The 18,546-nt window shown below is 33.7% G+C and overlaps 1 protein-coding gene and 1 pseudogene across 1 annotated transcript; both read left to right on the top strand.

Annotated features, from left to right (window-relative positions):
* Nucleotides 1-6,513: 6,513 nt before the first annotated feature.
* On the top strand, nt 6,514-14,371 carry LOC107889626 (probable LRR receptor-like serine/threonine-protein kinase At1g67720). The gene is made up of 15 exons (XM_016814129.2): nt 6,514-7,126; nt 8,462-8,993; nt 9,165-9,670; nt 9,849-9,981; nt 10,099-10,170; nt 10,276-10,344; nt 10,421-10,492; nt 10,689-10,757; nt 11,318-11,466; nt 11,555-11,802; nt 12,500-12,626; nt 12,696-12,764; nt 12,863-13,049; nt 13,218-13,353; nt 13,573-14,371. Exons 1-15 carry the CDS (start codon nt 7,042-7,044, stop codon nt 13,906-13,908), a joined length of 2,790 nt encoding a protein of 929 aa, XP_016669618.1. The 5' UTR covers nt 6,514-7,041; the 3' UTR covers nt 13,909-14,371.
* A 928-nt stretch (nt 14,372-15,299) lies between these two features.
* LOC107889627 (pentatricopeptide repeat-containing protein At3g09650, chloroplastic-like) lies at nt 15,300-17,960 on the top strand (annotated as a pseudogene).
* The last annotated feature ends 586 nt before the right edge of the window (nt 17,961-18,546 follow it).

The following is an 18,546-nucleotide window of genomic DNA, read 5'->3' as shown; positions in this document are numbered from 1 at the left end:
TAGCTGAATTTTCTTTAAATAGATATGATATTTTAATGTATAATAGGTAATGAAGGAATAATTTAAGTACACTTGTGACAAAAGAAAATGCTTAGGTTCCAACTTGTACTCCTTAGTAGAGTTTAAACATAGGTTACTTTCACATTAGTAGAAATTAAGTATATCATTATGTTGTTTGATGAAAAGTAAAATTTGATTTTTGATAAATATTTTTTTATTTTAAATAATTTTGAAAAAAATAAAAATATTATAACTTGAATATCTCTACTATAAATATTAAAAAATTATTATAAATATTTTTAAAAAATATAAAATTAAATCAACTTAAATTTTCAATATTAAGTGATTAGTAGTTATTGATCTACTTATCTTATTCAACATTTATTTATAGAAAAAGTTATATTAAACAAAATATTAATATAATTATCAAACCCATCTAAAATATAAAGTATTAAAATTTTACTTTTTCAATGATTTAATTAAACTATTATGTCTCTTCCATTTTAGATAACTCAGAGGTTTTAAATCATAAGATTGTGGAACCTCTAACATGTGGAATGGAACCATTAAGAAATTGTGATTGAACCAAAACTTGGGCTGCCTCCTTAAAATATTAAGCCTTTGGGGCGAGCATCTCTTGTATTCTAATCTAAACCCTTCAAACTACGAAAATCGACCCTTAAAAAGAATATTCATTTAGGTAAGCAAAGCAAACAAACAAAAAAAGAGCAAGGCAGGACAGTGACAATGGGCAAAATGCACATGTGATGCTTCTCAGGTTTGGTCCCTCGTGAACCAATTATTGTACTCTTATCATCACCATGTTTGCTGGGGTTAATCCATCTTCTTCCTCTACTTACCTATATACACATCCCTCTTTCTAAATATAATATAATGTATATTTTAAACAAAACGAATGGTATAAATCGCTAAGCACATACAAGGGGGCGCTAATGTCGGATTAATCTGAAAATCGAGCTACTATTTGTGATTAGGAAACTAAAATACCAAAACCTTTGTATTTCATGCAAGTTTGTTGGCATGATATGAAAGTATTGAAATGAGAAATTGAAAATTGATTGGTGTTTAAATAGTTTACACAAATTAGTCTACCATGTTGATGTCTTTTCTAATGATGGGTGAGGTTTGAAGATATAAATTGGGTTTTGAGGTTTGAAGTTGTTGTAAGATCAAAGTGAATTAGGGATATGAAAACTTATGTTTCAAAACGTTTTCAATATTTAATCAATAGGGGGTGTAATTGAAGTAAGGAAGGAATATAGCATAAAGCTAATAGAAATGCTGAGAGCATGGAGAGTGAGAAGAGGGATTACATCTGAGTATTCATTGATATGCCCAGTAAGTAGTTGGCTGGTTGAGGATCTTTTTTCTAACAAAGCTATTGATTGAATGGAACTCAAGCTGAGTATTTAAGATCCTATAAACTTAGCTTGATTAGTAGAGTTGCCGACTTTTTTGTTATTTTAACCTCCACTATTCATATTCTTCGCAAAATGCTTGTTTGAAGCCAAATGTCGCATATATAGATGATACTATTTTACCGGTATTCAATTTTGTGCTGAACAATAGGCACGTGTAAAACTGGGGATAGCTAGCCTGAATTATGAGCTGCATGAAAAAGCCTGGTGTAGCTTTCATGGTAAGAGTTGTTGGGAGGATTTAATTATTATATTCCAGCACACATATACATTAAATAATAAAATTGGGTGCCAAAAGTAAAATATTGTAGAAATATTAAATATAGCATTGCATGCTGTTATTAAACAACAGAGCTGAAGAAACCTGGAACTATTACCAGGGAGGCAGACTGTCCCTTATCTTTCACTCGCAATAAATATACCAATTTAAACTAAAACATTCCTTCCATTATTTATTATTTTCTTCTTTTTTAATAAGTTAATTACTATCTTCTCACTCTTATCTTTTATTTATGGGTAAACTTCGTCAACTGTCCCTAAACTTTGTTTAAAATTATATTTCGACCACTCAACTTTCAAAAGTTACATAATAGTCACTAATATTATTAAATTGTTATATTTTTGTCACTCGACTATTAACTTCAATTAATTTTTTCTTTAAAGTGTAACAATTTGATAAGTTAGTGACTATTATGTGTCTTTTGAAAGTTGGGTGACTAAAATGTAATTTTAAACAAAGTTTAGGGATAGTTGGTGCAATTTACCCTTTTTGTTTACATCAAATGCTCTTTGATAAAATTGGTAAAATTATAATGTGCCTTAGATTGTATCTTTTTCTTTTTTTATTTAAAAAGAGACATAAATTAACCCCTATACCTTAAATAATAATAAAAACAAGTTGGTCCTTTCATTAAAAATGACATTCATTTTTACCATTAAATGATGACATGACTGATAGAGGAAGTAAGAAGTTACACATGTACATCATGCTAACGTAGCATTTGGTAGTATCATCAAATATTTAAAAAATAAAAAATGTTAAAATTAAATAAAAATTTTAATATTTAGTTGAAAAAGCACCTAGACAATTGTTTGTCCAAAATCATCCTAGACGTGATTTTTTAAATAATTATTAAACAATATAAAAATTTATTAAAAATAATAAAAAGTTTTTAAAATAAATAGCAAAATTAAAATAACCCTCACCAAACTACAAATTCAAAATATTTAAACAATCATTTTTAAAAAATTAGGTTTATTTTATTTTTTTTAAAATTTGTTGATATGACATAAGGTACACATGGCACACCACGTGTCAATGCTTACTTGCTCCATCAGTCACATACTCATTTAACAGTAAAAATATATGTATAGAGACTAATTTACTCGTTTTTTAGTAGAAGAAACAAAATGTAATCAAACTCTTAATATAGAAGTATCTAGGGATAAATCCAGGTTTTACTTCAAGGGGGCGAAACTTTTAAATTCGAATGACATTTTCTCTAGCGTAAAAAAGTGTCAATTCTTCTTAGATACTTCTTTTTTTCTTATCAAACAAATCGATTTAATGTTTTTTAAAAAGTATGAACAATTTAACTGTAAAAAAAAATTAGAAGGAAAAAATCACACTATATAAAACTAAATATTCCTTTCCAATATGCAAAAAAGAATAACTAATAATATACTAAAAATTTCATCAGTATCATTATAATTCTAAAAATTAAATTTTAAAAAATGGTCTTAGTCCTATCTCTCAATACTAGGCATCCCAAATTGCGCCATTCGTTTTTTCATAAGATCAAACTCATCAATGATAAAACCTGTTGAAAGTTCTCTTGTTCTGGCTTCTTCCCGACCTGGAAGGTAATCCCAAATAGACTTTTGAAGTCCCAGATCACGCTTTAAAGAAGAAGCATCAAACTTGTTTGTTTCGACTCTCGACACCTTACGAGGACGTTTAAGAACTTGAGAAGACCTAATATCTCTTTCAAGAGCTTCGGAAGACTCAATATCTTATTCAGGAACTTGGGAAGACTCAATATGTCATTCAGGATCTTAGGATTGAGAAGACTCGATATTGCGTTTAAAAGCTTGGGAAGATCCGATATTTGATTTTTCTCCACTAATAATAGAAGGTAGAGGAATTGATTGATCATTATTGCTTTCTGACATCATTATTTTGAAAAAAATATTCGATCTTTTTGTTAACCATAATTTAATTGAAAAACCTGAAGACTATAATAATATATTAAATAATAATATATTAGGAAAAAGAACATAATTTATGCAAAAATATTTATCGAGAGGTCTTCTCCATAATGAGCCGAGAGGAAGATAATTTGTATTTTTTTACTCTGTGCTCTTTATCTTGGCATCAAACTACTTTCTTTTTCTCTTGGTAGTGCTGACACCTTACTAGAGAAAGATAATTCATTAGCAAGACATACAAATAAAAATACATGAAAGTCACTAACCTAATATGTATAGAATTTGACTTTAAAGTCCATATTAGGCTTTTAAATTTTGTCTTTCAAGGTCCATCATATTTTAATATTTAATTATTATTAAAGCTATATAATTAAAAACTAAAAAATACTTTGTTAATATAAAGTATAACCTTATGACTTAAAGAGGCAAATTATATGACATACAATTTAGCCAAGGGGTGAATGTTATACAATGTGAACACCAAATTTAAAATATATGATAATTTATATATAAAATTCAAAAATCTAAAAATTTCAAGTATCCTTCAGATCCATCCCTAGAAGTATCTATAATACTTTTATCGATAACATTTCCATATTTCAATAAAAATATTGCCACTTGAATTGAAATAATGAAGCCCGAACCCACTTCATTGAAAAACAAACAAACTTGCAAACGAAATTGGAAGTGAAGAAAGAAAAAAAGAATTGAGGAGATAAGACGAGATATCTTTTAGAAAAGTGATAAAAAAAAGAGACCAAAATTAAACAAAGGAAAAGAATGGAGGATGGAGTAAGTAATATTTATGGTGGGAAGTCCAACGAGTAAAGTGAAAAAACAAAAGCCGAGGACAAGTGCGGATCATGAGAGATGTTATCTTTTTGAAAAGTTTGGACAAAGCTACCTTTGATAAAAGGAAATCAACTCAACCCCACATTTCTTCTAAATAAATAATACCCCATCTTAGTTCAAAGTCTCACCAAACCAATGCCATTTCCTTCCCTTGGGTCTATTGTCCCAAACCCACAGGGCATGAGTGATGCAACTATTTTAGAGTGGTGTTGAAAAGGACAAATTGTGTTTTGTAATTTAATTTTGGGGGTCAACTTTTAAATGAGTTTATGGTCAATGATTAAGTGAGATGCTAGTGGACGGGGGTCATTGGAAAATGGAAAGTGGGGGTTTCCTTACTCTTCTATCCTTCGTCCTCGTTTTAGTCAATACACACATAAAACAACTACTTGAATCTTCCTTCTACTAATTATGACTTTGAATATTTATCTACTTCCATTCATATTATACTAACAAATGGTTGAATCAATCTTTTTTTAATTGTTAATATTCTAAAATATCATGCACTCACTTGAAGACAGGTTAATGGTTGTTAACCCCTCCCCCCCTTTAGTTGCCTTCTTTTTCCAAGTCTGTTCCGCCAGCTCTTTGAATCACATTTCTAAAGTCATTGTATTTTATTTTTTATTTTTAAATAAAAAACAAAAAAAGGTACAAATTTGATATAGTTTCAACTTCTAGTAGTCAATATTGGCAGTTAATAAAAGAGTTAATTATATTGGTTTTTGCTGAAGTTTGTTATTTCATTGAATTTTGCTATTTTAATAATTTGAAGAGAACAATTAATAAATTAATTCTATTGTTAAGAATTAATATAATGGTAATATATGATAGACTTGATTAGAAAAGAAAAGAAAAAATCAGCAACAGTTGGAGTAATGATCAACGGTTGATAAGATCCACATCCCATCCCCTATACTTACATCAACGGTGTATGTTTCAAACCAGGCATTATTTTATTTTTCTAATCCTTATTTTAGCATAGTTTTCTTAACATGGAAGAATAAGCTATGATTTCAACCTTGATGTTGACGGTAGTCGCATTATTTAACACCAAAACCCATATTTAATCAAGACCACATATATTATTCCATTCAATTCATTACATAATCTTCAAATTTCAACTTTGTTTTCATGGAAAAATTACTCTTTCACATTAACCAAATTAAATTTTACAATCACACTTATATTTTTATAACTACTGCATGTAGCAATTAATTACTCTTTTTATGAATTTTAATGCGTTAAAGGCAATCATTTATCAAAAAGATAAAAACCTATAAATTTATTGTGCCCAAAATTCCCCATATAGTTTGCTTTATGACCCCTCAGTTTTTAAAGTTTCACAATTTACCCATATTTGTTTATTTAACCCTATTTATAAAATCTAAAAATTTTACCATATAAAATAGAAAAGGCCCCTCCACAATACCAAAATAATTAGAATCATGTTAATGAGTTGATATGCATCAATTTTCATGTAAACTTCATCTCATAAATTATTATTATCTCAGAGGATATATGAAATCAGTTTCGACTTTGCTTCCTTTATCTTATCCCTATATATTATCACTTCTTCATTTTTCATTCCTTTTTCTAAAAAACTATCCTTAAAAAGTGAAAAAAAGAACTTCATTAATAAATATCAAATTAAATTAAAAATTAATTAGAATTTTTTTGAATTGTTAATAAAAAACCAAGACATGGAATGTAATATTATAATAAAAATTACCAAAAATGTAGGGATTTCTTTAACTGGTTAGAGCAATTCTTATGAAATACAAAAATCACAAATGATTCTTTTTAGTAAAAAACAAAGGAAGACTAGTTGATGATGACAAGCTGCATATTATAAAACTAATGGTGGGATGGATCTTTTGTCCTTAATCAAGCCCTTCAAAAATTGGTGATTAAGATGAACAAATCTCTTCCCTTCATTTTGCTTACTTTGTTTACTATCGACCCTATTTGATCTGATCTGATCAAAGTCTCTTAAAAAGTCCACTTCCATTGGTACCCACAATTTTCTCATCACTCTCTCCCCCTTTCCATAAAGATATCAGAAATAAAATAAAAAAAAATTATTATATACATAAAAGATAAAGTTTCATGCTTGAGTCGATTAGCATAGGAACAGCAACCAGCCAGCAAACAAAAAACATACAAAACCTCTAAGAAAACCCCCAAAAAATTAAATAAAAAAAAAGGAAAAGAAAAAGAAAAAGGATCATCTTTTTTTCTTGAACACCACTGATTCTCTCTCCAAATGATTCATATTTACTAACTCTTTCTTTCTCTCTGTTAGCTGACTTCAAAGTATAATTGCATAATATGGGTACTTGTGAATTTTGAAATTTACTATTTCTAAAGAGCATCAAAACCAGATTTTCATTTTTTATTATTTTTTCTTTTCTGGGTTTTGTATTTTAATATATATATACAGTCACAAAGAGCTCTCTTTTTTTAGCTGTTGTTTCTTTCTTTTTGCCACCATTTCTTTTCTTTTTCATGGTCTCTCATTTTACCATTTGTTGCCTTCACCATGGAGATGGAGAAAAGGCTTCTCTTTTCACTTCTTTTATTCTCCCTGCTTCTTCTTTTGGATTCCTCTTCAGCTCAGATGCAAGGTATTTCCTTTATTTATATTTGTGTAGTTATTTAACAAAATGGGTTCTCTTTGTTCTTTGTTTGCAACTTTCTCCATGTTTTGTGAAATTTATGCTTTTCTTGTGATATGTGGTTTAAGGGCATCGATTTTATGGGTTATCTCATATAATCTCTTGTATTTTTAGGCTGTTTTAACCTTATTAATACCTCATCTATTCCTCTAGAAAAATGTATCAATCTTGGGATCATTCTGTTTCAGGATTTTAACTTTGGGTTATATTTTGAGTGATATATTTGTTTTCTGTCGTCATTTTATCTTTATAAGATTGCTATAGTGAGCTATTAGGAGTGGTTTTATTTTTAGTGATTTGAACTTCATCTAGTGTAGCTAAGCTAACAACTAGTTATCTTTTTTGTGAAAAGAAAATTGTTTGCTCTGTTCTTATTTTTTTAAGATGTTATATGTTAGAAAATATTGACCATTGTAGATGAGCAAAAGAGTGATTTGAACTTCATCTAGTGTAGCTAAGCTAACAACTAGTTATCTTTTTTGTGAAAAGAAAATTCTTTGTTCTGTTCTTATTTTTTTTAATATGTTTTATGTTAGAAAATATTGACCATTGTAGATGAGCAAGAGAGGCAACGGCTATGGCCAGAGGAAGGCAGAAAATCTTTCTGGTTTTGAATTTGTGAAAAAACTGATGCATAGTTGACTGCTTACGTGTGTCAGAGGAAATTAGAATCCTAACCTATTGACCCGATTTCTGATAGAGAGTCTTGTTTTCATTATTGATGAGCCAACTCAAGGAGAAAATAGCAAAATTTAGTCATTTGTACAACGATTTAAACAGTTCCAACAATCTGTATTTTGTTTGATGACCTTCATACTTCATGGTTTTAATGATCTGATGGAGAGTTATTTGCTGTTTGAGCTATTTTAAGCATAATCCCATAACCTGGGGAACATGCTTGCAACCTTACAACATAGGATAGAAAAAAAAAAGTATGATGCAACCAGGAAAGTTTGATTAAGTTAAAAAAATTTTCTCGTCATGATATTGTCTAAATCACATTAGCATACACTTAGCGCATTAAGAATGAAACAGTTGTAAACCACAAAGTTTTGGTTTATTTATGGAGTTATTACAAGTAACTGTACATGTGGTGTTAGAAAAAATGCAATTCACCTGTAAAGTACATTTTCAAAATTAAGTTTGACATCCTTTAAGCCAGGGGCCTTTCTTTTCCACCTTCATTTGCCCTTAGTTTGGACCATGGTGCGTTAGGTCTAGGATTTGGCTGGTGAGGTCTAATGGAGTTGTGTGATTTCTAACAAATCTAAACATATGAAACAGGTTTTGTGAGTTTGAATTGCGGGGGTGATGGAAATTTCACTGATGAACTTGGCCTCTCGTGGTCTTCCGACTATTTTCTTAATTATGGAGAAACAGCTAGCATATCTGTTTCGAATGAGACAAGACAGCAGTATATGTCACTCAGGCATTTCCCTGCTGATTCAAAGAAGTACTGCTACAAGCTTAACGTTGTAAGCAGGACTAGGTATCTTGTAAGGGCAACTTTCTTGTATGGTAATTTTGACAACAACAATGTTTATCCAAAATTTGACATTTCCCTTGGGGCTACTCACTGGTCTACAATTGTTATATCGGATGCAAATACTATAGAGAAGGCAGAACTTATATTCCTGGCTACCAGTCCTACTATTAGTGTCTGTTTATCCAATGCTACAACTGGACAGCCATTCATATCTACATTAGAGCTTCGACAGTTCAATGGTTCAATCTACTACACGCCATTTGAAGAGAACTTTTACCTTGGTGTCTCTGCTAGAATCAACTTTGGTGCAGACAGTGAAGCTCCTGTTAGGTATGCTTGGGCACATTTTTAAATTGCTGTTAGATAATGAACCGTCAATGACCAGCATTTAAATTGACACGAAGAAAATTGATATATACATTTATGGGAATTATGTGAATTGTTTCCCTTCCATAAAGATTTGTTTTACAGAAGATAAAATAAAGTATAATTTTTTTTCAGGTATCCTGATGATCCTTTTGATAGAATATGGGAATCAGATTCTTTGAAGAGAGCAAACTACCTTGTTGATGTTGCTGCTGGCACCGTTAAAGTCTCTACGAATAAGTCAATTTACATTAGCAGTACTGAAATGCCTCCTGAAAAAGTGATGCAGACTGCTGTAGTTGGTACAAATGGATCATTAACTTACCGCTTGAACTTAGATGGTTTTCCCGGTTTTGGCTGGGCGTTCACGTACTTTGCTGAAATTGAAGACTTGGCTCCAGATGAGTCCAGAAAATTTAGGCTGGTGCTACCAGGCCAACCTGATTTGAGCAAAGCTGTTGTTAATATCAAAGAAAATGCCCAAGGAAAATACCGTGTCTATGAACCAGGATATCCTAACATATCCCTTCCCTTTGTATTATCATTTAGATTTGGGAAGACATCTGATTCTTCCAAGGGGCCACTGTTGAATGCTATTGAGATAAACCGGTATCTGGAGAAAAATGATGGTTCTGTGGATGGTAAGTAAGATTAAGTTTCATTCAATAAATATGTATTATTGGAATGCACTCTTTGATTTGATTCTTGGGATACTTGGTTTTTCGTCTAGATTATTAATTAGACTTTGCTATCTCATTTTGATTTATTATGAAAATTATAATCACAGTGCCTCTGAAAATAGGTTCTCATGAGTTGCAGGAATGGTGATTGCTAATGTGGTCGCACTCTACCCATCAGCTGATTGGGCACAGGAAGGTGGTGACCCTTGCTTGCCTGTTCCGTGGTCATGGGTGCAGTGTAATTCAGATAGACAGCCAAAGATAGTGTCAATGTAAAGATTCATGCCACCGGAGATTCTTGTCCACTTCTGTTAAATTGTTTGTTTCAGTAATATCTGAAACAAATACGAATACATTATGACTTCTTTTATTTATTTGGTGCTTGGCAGCCTTTTATCCAGCAAGAATTTAACAGGGAACATACCTTCAGATTTTACAAAATTGAGCGGTTTGGTCGAGTTGTAAGTTTCAAACTGCATTCTTTCCATAGCTGGCTATTTAATTCAATTGGTTGAGACACCCGTTTTACCCCCTAAAAACTCTTATTTCTTATTTATTCCTTACAGATGGCTTGATGGGAATTCCTTGACTGGTCCAATACCAGATTTTACCGGATGTGTGGACCTAAGGATCATGTAAATACTGAGTGCTCTTTTCTTAATTGTGATATTTTTGTGAAGAATTTTCTGACTAAGAATTTTTCTCATGTAGTCATCTTGAAAACAATCACTTGACGGGTGAGCTACCTTCATCTTTGATGAACCTACCAAACTTGAGGGAACTGTAAGTCACTCCAACTTGTCTGTTGTTTTGATTTTGCCTGATAGAAGTTTCCACAGTTTACTAGTGAAATTCTAAGATGTATTTCATGCATTAGTTTCTGCTCATTTTCTATTGCTTTAGTTATGTGTCATTGTTTTCCATGTTGCTTTCTAAGAAAAAAAGAAAGTCTTATATAATTGATGCTCTCATGATGCAGGTATGTGCAGAATAATATGTTAACTGGAAGAGTGCCATCAGGCCTTCTGAGTAAAAACTTGGCTTTGAAGTGAGTATCATAAAATGTAATTGAAATTCATTAACATGCTTAATAATTGGTGTGTCATAGGTTCATCTTAGATGTATAGAACTTTTTTTTTGGAAATGGTATATCATTACAAGCTAGTTTTGGAGATACGTGAGACCATTGTTTGAACAGAGTTGAATATATTGTTTGAACAGGATTTTAATGTTCTAAATCCCCAGATAGGTGTTATTATTGAAACTTCTTCATGAGTTGCCATATAAGATGCTATAGAGTCCCTGATAAGTAAATATTAGTGTTTTGAATTTGCACTCTTTGCACTTATTATTGTTTTTTGGTTTTCTTCCCTTGTGATGATATTATCGAAGGCCTACTCCTAATCTTCTAATGAATAACAAAAGTTGCTCAATAGTAGCCCGTCAAGGAATCCTACACAAACTGCAAATATGTTCTATCTGCTAGTTGGTAGGCAAAGATATACGTATATTTTGGCTTCTCTTTTAACATTTTTTCTCCTTTCATACTAATATATGCTTCTTTGTTAGTTTAGCACAAAATATTTACTAACTACTACTTTCCCGCAGCTATGCTGGAAATATTAACCTTCATGAGGGGGGTGGAAAGCACCTTAGTACTATTATTGTTGGTTCATCCGTTGGAGCTGCTTTTCTGCTTATATCTACGATTTTGTCTTGCATTATTTTGCGCAAGGGGAAGAAAAAACATGAACAAGGTATGGAACCAGGTTTTTGAAAGTTTGGCTTTGGCTAATCTATTGCATATCTGGCTTGACATGCTTAATTTCTTCAAATTTATTGCAGAACAATTTCATCATCCTTTGCCTATTCAAGGTCAAAGAATTGCTTCTTCATTGAGTAACGCTCCCACTGAAGCTGCCAATTGCTTTACATTACCGGAGATAGAAGATGCTACAAACAATTTTGAGAAAAAAATTGGTTCTGGAGGCTTTGGAGTTGTATACTATGGGAAAATGAAAGATGGGAAGGAAATTGCGGTAAAAGTTCTCACTAGTAATTCCTTCCAAGGAAAGAGGGAATTTACAAATGAGGTAAGTTTCAAACCCTTGTTCCTCATTATGGAGTTTTGCTGCTTGTCTGTGGTGTTCATGAGTTTTGTTATTTTGGAACTTTTCTGACAGTTGTTTAATCTTTCCCTTGTGATAAAGATCAAATTCAAAATAGTGGCATGAGAGTTGTTTGATCATTGAACTTGAAAGAATAATAGCTAAGTTTATTCATTTGAGGCTTCTCATATATAAACCTGTAGTAGTCGGTGTATTAGGTTTCTATCTCCTTGATGTTTTAAAGGGAATTTCATCCATTTTTAAGGGCTATTTAGGTAAAGAACATCACATCAGATTCTAGGCCGTGAAGCCGGGCAATTCGGTAATGATAGTCAGATTTGAAGTGACTTTATTATTTGACTAGGATGCCTTCAATTCTTTATCATGTATGGGTTCTGAAACGAGCTGACAGGATGAAAATATAAATTTTCATACAAATTATGAATTTGTTAGAACTTAGATCCATTCGATGAGTTTTACTGATAAACCTCAAGTGAATTGGTAGTATGCAAGTCTGCTTTCAGTTGGAAACTTTTCTTAAAAGGAATGTTTTGCTGTAATATGACCTTTTCTTTTCTTGAGAGAGGGTACTGAGGCTTTTAAATAATTTATGCTGCATTGATTATTTATTTCTAATTGGCCATTTGAAGCTAAGATCATGTGAAATTGACTTATGGTGTAGGTAAGTCTTCTTTCAAGGATACATCATAGGAACCTGGTACAATTTCTTGGATATTGTCAAGAAGATGGGAGAAGTATGCTTGTTTACGAGTTCATGCACAATGGAACTCTTAAAGAACATCTTTATGGTAAATTCAATTATTCTTAGGTTAAACCCGATATTGATTGAGTGCTCACCAATGTGTAAATATTTGTAGGCCCTTTAACACGGGAACGTGGTATCAGTTGGATAAAACGCCTTGAGATCGCAGAAGATGCTGCAAAAGGTATTCAAGCTAAGGGACTAAATTGTAGTTTCTCTGTGCAGAAGTTTCTTGCGTTGTTCAAGTATTGAAAGTTTGATTCTTTCAATTCCTTTATTCAGGGATTGAATACCTTCACACAGGCTGTATTCCCGCCATTATACATAGGGATCTAAAAACTAGCAATATTCTTCTTGACAAGCACATGAGGGCAAAGGTTTCTGATTTTGGGCTTTCAAAGCTTGCCGTAGATGGAGCATCACATGTGTCAAGCATAGTTCGGGGAACTGTGGGGTACTTGGATCCTGAGTAAGGCCTTGCTTCTACTAAATCCTCCTTTCTTTTGTTGAAATCATTTAAATGACTGTTTGCACTGATTTATATATAAGAAACAAAGTGGAGGGATTTGTCTTTTAGATAAGTGTTATCATGCAAAACACACCAAATCTACTGTTGCTGAATGCTTTTGGTGCGCAGGTATTATATCTCCCAACAATTAACGGATAAAAGCGATGTTTACAGCTTTGGTGTGATTCTTCTAGAACTGATGTCTGGTCAAGAAGCCATATCTAATGAAAGCTTTGGCGTTAATTGCCGAAACATTGTCCAATGGGTAATTTCATATAGTTTCACAACTATCATATAAATATATAGTTTTTCATAACTTCTGAACCTCTAATTCACTTTTAACAGTAACTAATAGTATACAACAGCAATGACATTGTTCAAAGTGTTACTTTATTTCTCTATATACTTTCCTACTGCTGCTTATGGTTTGGAAAATGAATTGAGATATTCATTTGTTGATTTCTTCCAATAAATAACTTTGCAGGCAAAGTTGCATATAGAGAGTGGGGACATTCAAGGAATCATTGATCCTTACCTCCGCAATGACTATGACATTCAATCAATGTGGAAGATAGCTGAGAAAGCTTTAAATTGCGTGCAACCTCACGGACATATGAGGCCATCGATATCGGAAGTTCTCAAGGAGATCCAAGATGCCATCCTAATTGAAAAGGAAAGTATGATGGTTAGAGAGGGTAACTCGGATGAAATGTCTAGGAACTCTGCCAATTCTTCGTATAACCCTGGTTCCTTGGATATGATTGGAACTGATAATTACCTGTCATTGGATGAGTCCATTGCACGGCCGGTTGCACGATAGTCCGTTGTTTGTCCATGTACAAAGAGGCAATTCCTTATGTTTTCTCTTCTTAAATTCTTTGTTATGTTGCCAGAATCTTCAATCATGCTCTAGCCTGTAGGAAATTTCTTCTGCAATCCACCCTAAATAGCCAGGGAAGATAAAAAAGAAAAGAAAAAAAAAAAAGATGGGATGATGATACCATGGGACAGAACAGGTCCAAGTTTGAGCTGGTCATTTTTGAGGTTGTTTGCGTAGTATAATTTTATTGCCTTCCTTGCATGGAATTAATGTTCATTATATGTGAACGGAAAAGGGAAAGGAAAATATATGACATGGTTTTCGTCGTGCTTAGATTGCATGGGACATGCATGATTTGGCTTTCATCATGCATGGTAAATGTAAGATTTAAAGGTTTGGCACCATCAAAAGGATAAACAGATGTTCAACATGGTTATGAAATAAACGTGGTCAAATTCTGTAAGATTTTTTTTTTCAATATATTCATTAGAGTGAGTCTAGTGATTAATTTTTCGTGTTTTGTAGGTTGATGAAAGAGATCAATTTTGTCAAATAATTTGAGGTAGTTTATTCTTTTCTAACATATGATCAAGTGACTAGTACCTTGAATTTGTGTTTTAAGATTGACAATTATTTTACATGGATAAAAAAAATACAAAAATTATATGATTTTTGAATTGTAAAAAAATGTTGAGGTGTAATGTAACATTATTTTTTTTAGCAAAACATAATCTTTACAACTATCCAAAATTTTTTCTCAACTTATATAAATAAATGGATAATATGTTTTAGCGTATTTAAATTTAAGTTCTCTTGTATTGATAAAAATATTCATATTAATTGAGTTAATAATTTTTTTGGTGAAATGAATTAAAAAAGCTACTAGTTGGTAACACTCATACAAGCAAAAGTAAAACTTTTAGACTCGTCATCCTCTAAGAGATTTTGAACTATATCAGGAGGAACATAAAAAAATTGTAAATCAGCTCTAGAGGATAAAACTCTTTTTGCCAAGCAATCAACAACTGCATTTTGTTTCTTGGGAGTATAGTGTAGAAGTTAAAGGTTTTTTTGAAAAAGAATACTCTGAATTCGCATAATCAAAGCTGAATTTGTCATAGCTGAAGAACTTGCGTAAATAACCCAAATAACGTCCAGATTATCCGAAAGATAACATTACTATAGATTTACTGATTAAATTTATCTAAAATATCTTTTACAATTTGACCAATAATGAAGGGGAACGAGCGAAATTAATATACTATGCGGTTAGATTGTAAGAGGAACTTGAAGATGATGTTCAAACCATGCGATCTTAATTTGAAACCACTTGTTCTAAACATTACAATCTTATTTAGATAATGCTTTCAAGAAAACTAAATGAGATAAGGTATTTATAGATTTTAGAGTCAGGTGTTGATCGTGTTTTTAATATATATTCGAATAAAAAGAAATGATAAAGAGTGGTGTAAAGTTCGAAGGAAGAAATAATTATTAGTAATAGAGTTGGAAGTGTGAAGGAGCAGCGAGGTGTGGATAAAGAAAAAAGGACATAATCCAGTCGACGTAGTACTTCCCTTCTCCATTCAAACCATACCTTTCTTCTTCCTCAACCACATCCTTCTAATACTTGTTTACCTTGTTCCTTTCCCCCCCAAATGGACCAGCCATGTCTATGAATATTGCTTCTCCTTCCCCTTGTTCTTCTTCCTCCTCATTTCCCTCCGCTCTCCGCTGGCTCTCTCCCCTTCCTCTGCCGCCCTCACCCTCCACCTCCACTACTTCCTCTAAGCCCGCGCGTCCCTTTTCTTTGCGAGCTCAACCCACCGCTACCGATTTATCTCTCCCCAGTGATAAAAAGACCAACGATGATCAGACACTTCTTTCACTCCTCCGAAAACCGAACAAGCTTGGACCCTTTACTCTCAATCCCCTCACCTCCCCACTCCTACTTGCTTAAGCCGCTTAGTTGCTCAACTCTCTTACCAAGCCACTCCTCAATCTGTCGCACGCGCTCGTACTATCATCACCCGCCTCCGCAATGAACGCCAGCTGCATCGTCTCGACGCCAACTCCATCGGCCTCCTCGCATCGGCCTCCGCGAAATCCGGCCATACCCTTTATGCCTCTTCGCTCATTAAGTCCATGCTTCGCTCTGGTTACCTACCGCACGTCAAAGCATGGAGCGCTGTCGTTTCGCGGCTCTCTACCGAGTCACCCTCTGAGTCGATAAGCCTTTTTGACTCCGTGACTCGCCGCGTCAGGCGTTTCGCGGACCCTTCAATTGTTGCTGATTCCAAACCTGACACGGCTGCCTATAATGCTGTGCTTAACGCTTGTGCTAATTTGGGGGACAAAAGTAAGTTTTTGAAACTGTTCGATGAAATGCATGAATGGGGTTGCGAACCTGATGTTTTAACTTATAATGTCATGATAAAGTTGTGTGCTAGAGCTGATAGGAAAGATTTGCTTGTGGTTGTGCTGGAGAGGATTATTGAGAGAGGAATACGTTTTTGTATGACTACTCTGCATTCCCTCGTTGCTGCTTATGTTGGATTTGATGATCTTGAAACGGCTGAGAAAATTGTTCAAGCTATGAGGGAAGGAAGGAATGATCTTTGTAAGATTCTCCGAGATGCGAATTTGGAAGATTTAAAACAAGCCAAGGAAGATGATGACTATGACGACTACGACCTGGAGGATGAAAAGGAGGAAGATATGGAAGATTTGAGTAAAAAAAAGATAGATGATGTAGTATTTGAGAAGTTGCTTCCTAATTTGATTGAGCCGAGCAGCGAACCGCTTTTATTGCCTAAAGTGTATGCACCGAATTCTAGGATTTATACGACACTAATGAAAGGTTATATGAAGGCAGGTAGAGTTACTGACACGGTGAGAACTTTAGAGGCGATGAGGCATCAAGATGATAAGGCTAGTCATCCTGACCATGTTACATACACAACAGTTGTTTCTGCATTTGTGAAGGCCGGATTGATGGATAGAGCGCGAGAAGTGCTAGCTGAAATGACAAGAATTCGTGTGCCTGCGAATCGGATTACTTACAATATTCTTCTCAAGGGTTACTGCCAGCAGTTGCAAATAGACAAGGCAAAGGAGCTGCTAAGGGAGATGGCTGATGATGCAGGGATTAAGCCTGATGTGGTTTCATATAATATATTGATTGATGGGTGCATATTGATCGACGACAGTGCTGGAGCACTTGTGTTCTTCAATAAGATGCGAGAGCAAGGAATCACTCCCACGAAGATCAGTTACACTACATTGATGAAAGCTTTTGCTTTGTCGGGTCAACCAAAGTTAGCTAACAAGGTTTTCGATGAGATGCTTAGATCCACGGGTAAAAGTCGATTTGGTTGCTTGGAATATGTTGGTGGAGGGATATTGTAGATTGGGACTGGTTGAAGAAGCAAAGAAAGTCATCCAGAGAATGAAGGAAAACAGGTTTTACTCTAACGTTGCTACTTATGGTAGTCTAGTAAATGGGATTGCAGTGGCTAGAAAACCAGGGGAAGCACTGTTGCTTCGGAAAGAGATAAAGGAAAGGTGTGAGATGAAGGAGGAAGGCGAGAACTCATACTCTAATTCCCCTCCGCCATTGAAACCAGATGAAGGTCTGTTAGATAGTTTGGCAGATATATGTCTGAGGGCTGCTTTCTTCAAGAAGGCATTAGAGATAGTGGCTTGCATGGAAGAGAATGGCATACCACCAAATAAGACAAAGTACAAGAAAATCTATGTAGAGATGCATTCAAGGATGTTTACTAGCAAACATGCTTCACAAGCGAGGCAGGATAGGAGGATTGAAAAGAAGAGAGCGGCTGAGGCATTCAAGTTCTGGTTGGGTTTGCCCAATTCTTGTTACGGGAGTGAGTGGGAATATGAACCTCCTCAAAGATGATTAAATTTATGCCTCTGGCTCAGGGTCTATAGAAACAACACCAACATTGATCTATACTTGTAGCAAATTGTAACAAGGTTAGTGTAACTATAAATTGCAAAAGCAAAGTAGAGTCTCGTGGTGCTTCATGTAATGAATTGAATGCTTCCTTCACTACGTAGTAAATTGTAACAAGTTTAATGCAACTATATATTGCAAATGCAACATAATCAGCCCATAGGTGCTTCATGTAATGAATTGAATACTTTCTTCAATGTGTATACATCACCCTTCCAAACAGATAGTTGAATTGGAAACTGTGGGCTTATTCCATGTATTTTAGTTTGGTCTTTTTTAGTTTCTATTCTTTTGTAGATGAAAAGCACAGGGACTAAAATCAATCAATTCAAAAAGTCAAAAGGCTAAAATTGATCGAATTAAAGTTCAGCGACTATATCTATAACTTTTACAAAGTATAGAGAGGAATAGCAGAATCTATAATGCACAACGTAAAACGATCTGAACCCTCCATACAAGGTTGTCACGGCAAATCAAATCTGTAGAAGCGTTGGATGTGGTGGGAAAGTAAATTGTCCGGGTAACGAACTGAAATCCTAAAAAAAGACAAGAAAACAAAAATGGAAGATCCAACGTCATAAATTACCTGATCACCGCACTATACCGGTCGCTCCCACATTCTCTGTGAAGGGCTTCCTACCTCAACCTCGGTCACTTTTTTT

The sequence above is a fragment of the Gossypium hirsutum genome, chromosome A09 (genome assembly GCF_007990345.1).
Source record: "Gossypium hirsutum isolate 1008001.06 chromosome A09, Gossypium_hirsutum_v2.1, whole genome shotgun sequence".
Lineage (NCBI taxonomy): Eukaryota > Viridiplantae > Streptophyta > Magnoliopsida > Malvales > Malvaceae > Gossypium > Gossypium hirsutum.
Note: the sequence above shows the minus strand (reverse complement) of the source record. Positions and strands in the feature narration are given on the sequence as shown.